Source organism: Helianthus annuus, chromosome 7 (genome assembly GCF_002127325.2).
Source record: "Helianthus annuus cultivar XRQ/B chromosome 7, HanXRQr2.0-SUNRISE, whole genome shotgun sequence".
NCBI lineage: Eukaryota > Viridiplantae > Streptophyta > Magnoliopsida > Asterales > Asteraceae > Helianthus > Helianthus annuus.
In genome coordinates, this window is record NC_035439.2 from 51,489,615 (window position 1) to 51,497,110 (window position 7,496).

Consider the following 7,496-nt stretch of genomic DNA (forward strand, 5'->3'; position numbering starts at 1 on the left):
ATGGGATTTTGGCTCTGGGCGATTTTGGCTCTCCTAAGAAACCCTAGTTTCGTTCGTTCAATCTGATCTTATTCTTGATTGATCTGGGTTAGCAATTGTGGTGTTGTCGATCCTTCTGAGTAAGGTTTCTAGACTTCTACCGTGGTTACTAATCTTTTGAAATCAGGTTTAGGATTGCTTCTTTTCGTTTTCTGCTTCTAGGGTTTACTGCCAAATCGTTCTGGGTTATCTTGCTTTCTTCAGTTTGTTTCGTTGATATTGCTGGTTGGTGGCGGATTGGAGTTTCCATCTACACAAGATTGTTTCCATCTCGAGTTCTTGTCTTTGTGCGGATAGGGTTCTTGGTCTGCGCAGGATTTGTTTGTCGGCTGATTAGGGTTTGTCTAACCTTTTTAGCTCTTTTTACGTGTGCATGTGCTTAGTTTTCTAACAAAATATGGACCCGAAAGATAATGTTCCGAAAGATGATAGGGGTAAGCCACCATTAACTGTTCACAGTAGTGCTGTGGAAAACCCTAGCAAAGAGAATGGATTGGAGGATTTAGGGTTTAAGTCTTTTTCAGAAAGAATGTATGGGGATGTGTTCATTAGCTCAAAGCCGATGGGTGTTCAGGATTTGAGAGATAAAGCTTTTGCTAAGCCTCTGAATATTGACGGGAACCCGTTGTTGCCTAGACGTGGTATGGTACGGAATGAACAGAGGGTTGTTAACATTATTGATGAATTGGAAAAGGTGACGGTGCCTGTCCAAGCTGATCCTAGTGGAACGAATCTGAATGATGTCCTGGATGAGGGTTTTTGGGATATGGGTAAGCAAGATAAGTCAGCCACTTATGCGGATAAAGTTCAATCTTCTCGTAGCAAAAGGGAGGTAAATTTCAGATTATTGGAGCCGGAGGAAACTAGAGAGGATGCGGACATTGTTATTCCAAAACAGGTTGTTCAGCAGGTGCAAGATAAGTTTGATAATGTGCTTTATGGTTATTTTTTAGGGAATAGATTACCGTTCCCTGTGGTTGAGTACTACGCGAAGAATGTTTGGGCAAGATTCGGGTTTGTAAAGCTTATGATGAATGCCTCGGGCTTCTTTTTCTTCAAATTTGGTTCCAAAGATGGTTTAATGAAGGTTTTGGAGGGTGGGCCTTGGCTAATACGAAAAGTTCCGTTGTTTTTGAATGTTTGGTCACCTAAGGTCACCCTTAAGAAGGATAGTATTAAAACTGTTCCAGTATGGGTAAAGTTGCATAATGTTCCGATTTCAGTTTATACTGATGATGGTCTGAGTTTGCTGGCGTCAAAACTAGGGGTTCCTAAAAGGCTTGATTCTTACACGGCTGATATGTGTGTTGATAACTGGGGAAGGAGTAGCTATGCCCGTGCAATGATTGAACTTAATGCTGATAATGAGCTTAAGGATCACATTACTTTGGCTATCCCTAAGATGGATGAGGAAGGTTTCATTATGGAAAGGGTTGAGGTGGAATATGAATGGAAGCCTTTAAGGTGTCCTACATGTTGCCTGTTTGGTCATGACCATGATTCGTGTAGTAAAAACATTAAGGAGAAGGCAAAGCAGGTTGTTGTTGATGAGGATGGATTTGTTACGGACAGGAGGCGAGTGGCTAAACACGTTTTTCCTCAAAAAAAACAAAAGCAGAAATTTATGTATAGGCCAAAAACGAAAGTTAACAACTCTGGTGCTAGTTCTTCTGGTACGAAACAGGATAACCAAGCGTCTAGTAGTGGGCCATCAACGGTGAAAGTGTCAAACTCATTTCAGGCTTTAGATTCGGAGGGTGATGCTGATCAACCAAAAGAGGATAGTGTTCCGGTTCATCAGGAAAGATTTACTGAGAAGGTTACCAGGCTAAGCGATGAGGTTCAAGAGGCTTTACCTACGGAAATGTCAAAATTTATGGCTAGCAATGTTAAGGGTTCTCATTCTGAGGGGGCAAGCACTCCCGGTTATACCGGTTTTTAATGGGTAGTGTGGCTTCATGGAATATAAGGGGTTTTTAATCGTCCCCTGAAACAAAACGAGGTTCGGGTTTTAATTGCTGAGAATCGGTTAAGTGTTTGTGCTATATTAGAAACTCATGTGAATGTGAGTAACTTGGATAAAGTGTGCAAGGGAGTGTTTCGGAGTTGGAACTGGACTTCTAATGGGGGTTTATGTCAGCATGGTACAAGAATTATAATAGGATGGAATGAGGATGATGTGGATCTCATGGTGCTCGCACAATCTGATCAGGTTATTCACACTCAGGTTCGGTTAAAAGCTGATTCAAGAACCTTTCTTTGTTCCTTTGTCTATGCGGAGAATAAATATCAAGACCGTAGGTTTCTTTGGGAGGATTTATGCAAGCATAGTGCCTTTGCTCGTCACCAGCCTTGGGCTGTTTTGGGGGACTTTAACACAGCTCTTAATCTGGAAGACTCTTTATATGGGCCGTCTAGTCATACCATAGGAATGAGAGACTTTTTTGACTGTGTTCAATATGTTGAGCTTATGGATATTCCAAGTCATGGTTTGCATTTTACCTGGAACCAGAAACCGAAAGAGGGGATAGGAGTTCTTAAGAAGATTGATCGTATTATGAGTAATGTTAAGTTCATGGATCTATTTCCGGATACTTATGCTTTGTTTAAACCAGCTCGGGTTTCTGATCACTCTCCTTGTGTAATGAAATTAGCCTCTTGTACCCGTAAAAAGCTGAAGCCTTTTAAGTTTCCGAACTTTTTGACCACGAAGGAGGAGTTTAGGAGGTTTGTCTCTACTGAATGGGCGAAGGATATTGAGGGTTTTGCTATGTTCTCTGTTGTTAAAAAGATGAGGAACCTTAAACCAAGTTTCCGTAAGCTGCTTTATCAACAAGGGAACCTCCATGAGAAGGTTATTCGGCTGCGTAAGGAGCTGGATGATATCCAGCAGCTTGTTGATGCTAATCCGTTGGATGTGACCTTACGTGACACGGCTGCAAAATGTCTTCGGGATTATCAGGTGGCAGCTTATGATGAAGAGTGTTTCCTTAAACAGAAGTCCAAGGTTGAATGGCTTTGTGCTGGGGATTCTAATACCTCCTTTTTTCACAAGTGTGTGAAAAGTAGGAACGCTAGAAACAAGATTAGTTGTATAAAAGATGTTCATGGTAATCGGTTTGAAGGTGACGGTATACCCGGTGCTCTAGTTGATCATTACTCGTCATTCTTGGGTACGGCTTACTCGGTTTCGAGTTTAGATGATGATAACTTGTTTCTCAATACCCTTAGTTCTTATTCGGCTGATCATATGATTAGGCAAGTGACTCGTGAAGAAGTTAAACAAGCTATGTTTGGTATTGGTGAAAATAAGGCCCCTGGTCCCGATGGTTTCACATCGGCGTTTTTTAAGCAAGCTTGGGATATTGTGGGTGATGAGGTAACGAATGCTGTGCTTGATTTTTTCGATAATGGTAAATTGTTAAAGCAAGTCAATCACACTATTCTAGCTCTGGTTCCTAAGGTGGATACTCCTAATTCTGTTCTTGATTACCGTCCCATCTCTTGCTGTAATGTTATTTATAAGTGCATTAGCAAGATAATCACGGACCGTCTTAAGGGGAGCTTGGATACATTGGTTAGCATTAACCAGTCGGCGTTTGTTCCAGGCAGGAAAATCACAGATAATATTCTCCTCACTCAAGAATTGATGCATAACTATCATCTTAACAAAGGTCAGCCTAGATGTGCTTTTAAGATTGATATTCAGAAGGCGTATGATACTGTTAGCTGGTCGTTCCTGGAGTCTATTCTAAAAAAGTTTGGATTTCACCACAAAATGATTATTTGGATTATGACGTGTGTTACTTCGGTATCCTATTCATTGAGTATCAATGGTGAGCTCCACGGTTATTTTGAGGGAAAGCGTGGTCTTAGACAAGGGGATCCGATGTCCCCGTACCTGTTTACTCTTGTCATGGAGGTTTTGACTCTTATTCTTCAGCAAGTTGCCACGAATACTTCTTTTAAGTTCCATGGTAAATGCTCTAAGCAGAAGATAATAAATATTTTGTTTGCTGATGACTTGTTCCTTTTCTCTCATGGTGATAGTGTCTCGGTGAAGCACTTGAAATTGGCCCTTGATAAATTTACGCAGATATCGGGCCTGGTCCCTAGCATGCCGAAGAGTACTGTTTACTTTAGCAATGTTACGTCCGCTATGAAAAATCAGATTTTGAATCTTTTGCCGTTTCAAGAAAGCTCGTTGCCTGTGCGTTACCTTGGTGTTCCGCTAATTTCAACGAGATTAGCTGCTAGAGATTGTAAAATTCTGATTGAACGTACCCAAAGAAGAATAGATAACTGGGTTACTAAATCCCTGTCGTTTGCAGGGAGACTTCAGTTAATCAACTCGGTTCTTGCTGCCATGTATTCCTATTGGGCTTCGGTTTTCTTGCTTCCTATTGGTATTGTAAAGGACCTGGAGAAAAGGTTACGTAGATTTTTATGGAATGGGGGGAATCAGGGTCCGGTTCGAGCTAAAGTTGCTTGGAAGGAGGTTTGTACTCCGAAAGATGAGGGCGGTTTGGGTATTCGCAGTATTATGGATGCTAATAAAGCTTTTCTGACAACTCATATTTGGAGCATTATTACTAATCGTCCTTCGCTTTGGGTTCAATGGATTCACTCGTACAGGTTAAAAGGTAATAACTTTTGGGAGGTTCAATGCCGAGGTCAAGTTAGTTGGGGGTGGCGGAAGTTGTTAGCTATCCGTCCTAGTATACGGCCCTTTGTTTGGAGTTCTATTTATAGTGGCCGTCAAAACAATGTATGGAGTGACAATTGGTGCGCTTACAGCCCTCTTCGTTCGTTTATTTCTCCTCGTAATATTGCTAGAGCTGGTTTCTCGCTTAGCACAACGGTGGCTGATGTTGTTTCTGAAGATGGCCAGTGGCGATGGCCTCAGGCTTGGTATGATACATTTCCAGTTCTCATTAATATTGCTACTATTCAAATTACCCCTGATACGGCAGACCGGTTTCGTTGGAAAGATTGGGAAGGCAAACTACAGCGTTTTTGTTCATGGGAGGCATGGAATAATCTGCGGTACAAAGAGAATAAGGTAGTCTGGGTTAACTCGGTCTGGTTCAGTCAGTGCATCCCAAGGCATTCCTTTCATTTGTGGTTGGTTATTAAAAACAAGTTGCGGACACAGGACAGAATGGCTGAATGGGAAGCGGGAAGTGCTACTAATCTTCGGCTTATGTGCTGTCCCTTGTGCAGATATGACCGTGATTCTCGGGATCACTTATTTTTTGAATGTTCCTATGCTTCAGAAGTTTGGAGACTAGTTAGGAATATGGTTGATATGGAGAGTGTTGATGACACATGGGCTTCGGTTATGCAGTGGATGGAGCTAAATGCTAATTCGAGTTCCCTGGATTACATTGTTTGCAATCTTCTGTTGGCGGCTTCCACGTACTTTATATGGCAGGAAAGAAACAATCGTCTTTTCACTCAGGTGCAGAGGAATGCTAGTGTTCTCTCCAAGGTTATTATAGATACAATTCGGCTCAGGATTATGGGATTCAAAACCGGTAGAGACCCGAAGCAAAGGAAGCTTTTGGATAGGTGGCTGATCGCGAAGACAAACATGGATGTAGACCCGGGCTAGGGTGATGTAGTCTCCTAGTTTTTTTAGTTCGGGTTCTGGGTTGTGTTGGTTTGGTTGTTTGTTTTGTTTGGTTGTGTCTGGTTGTTGAATTTTGTTTGTGTTTCTTTCCTAGGCTTGGTATGCCAAGTCTAGTAGTGTGTATCGGTGTCTCGATACACCCTGTTTATTATTGTTTGGTTGATATATAAAATTCACCGGGGTAACCCATTTACCCAAAAAAAACATAGAATAAACAAGTTTTATATCGTCTATCATGGTTATTATGTCACTAAGGCCTCGTCCAGATCCTATGTGACGCATGCATCCTAGCAGTCATTCAAGTAGCAACACCTGAAACATATGTAAAAACTTAGTCAGCAAAGAAATGCTGGCGAGTACATAGGTTTTATAGGAGTGTCGAATTCATGGCTAGTTTAAGTGTTGCAATACTTTATTAAAAACTTTGTTTTGAAAAGAGTATAATATTGCAACTTAATTGACCAACTCGAATCAAGTGGGTTATAGTTTATAAAACCTCGTAGCCATGATCCTTAACCCAAAAACCTTTGCTTTAGAACACCAACTTGTAAAACATCTTGTAAAAACTCGTTAAAAACTCGCATAGTTTATATCTCTTAGAAAAACATCGTTGTGTGATATCGTTTCAAAATCGTTTACCCAAGTGAACTAAATAACGCCACGATATGTAATATGATGAAAACACTTATATATAAGAAGTACCATCGGCGTATCTACCATGTTTTCACCACATTACACCCGTCTCGTTATCCAAACACTTAACCAAAAACCAATCGCTTATCGAAATCGTTTAACATCGTTTCCAAGTCATTCCCAAATCGTTTACTCGTTTCACCTCGTGTATCTCGTTTCAAATCGTTTAACTCGTCCCAAAATCGTATTCGTTTTAATAGTGAAACTACTTTTGGTCGTCTCGCTAATAACATTCAAACCTGTGTGACTCGTTTATTGTTCAACTCGTTTTCGCATTAACAAACCTCCAAAGGGTAAGTTAACAATTATCAGATTCAGTCGTTACCCACAACCCCCACACATAACCATGGGTGCAGTGCAATAACGGGATTTGTCAGATCCTATGGTGCCATAACCTAATACTGGTCGGCTTGATCAATGCTAATGAATGTCATTCGTTATGTAATTACAACCAACAAGTCGTGTACACCTTAATCGTTTTTGAAGTCATCGTTTAAACTTTGAAATTCGCTTTGTACATATGAATCACCCCAAAACAATTGAAAACAGTAAAAGAGGGGACTATGTACTCACCTTGGGTGCGTTTTTAAATGTTAACACAATCTCTCAAATTGTTTATGCGTCCTAAATAAAGTAAGGATGATTTTAATAATCCAAATTCACATAAATACCGAAGTTTCTCCGATACTTAGAATTTTCACATAACTTTGAGTTTTCTCGAAAAGTTATTATTTTTGATTATTTTGGTGTATTTGTATATATACATATACTCAAGCGTAATATGCATAATCTTGTCAACACTAACACATCATCATACACATATTGTAAAACACATAGCACATTGTGACACATTAAATTTACTTATGAACAACCCATTCTAGTTATGTTGAAAAACACTTATTTTAGCGTTTCGGTAACATTTTTGGACGTCGGAAGCCACGTATGACTAAACGAACACCAAGTAAACTTAATATAAGTTAAAATACTTATTTTTTTACTAAAATATCAGTTTGGTTACTGATCAAAAACAGTTTAATAAAAATCCTCCGAAAAGGCGATTTTTAACCGTTTTACCGCATAGTTTTGCATCAAACGTTACCCGAACCATCCCAAATCGACACGACTTGAAATT

General features: G+C 40.1%; 1 protein-coding gene across 1 annotated transcript; it reads left to right on the plus strand.

The window, feature by feature from the left end:
• Positions 1-436: 436 nt before the first annotated feature.
• On the plus strand, positions 437-5,653 carry LOC110875556. The gene is made up of 2 exons (XM_022123753.1): positions 437-1,973; positions 2,091-5,653. The coding sequence occupies exons 1-2, from the start codon at positions 437-439 to the stop codon at positions 5,651-5,653; spliced, it is 5,100 nt and encodes a 1,699-aa protein (XP_021979445.1).
• Positions 5,654-7,496: the final 1,843 nt, after the last annotated feature.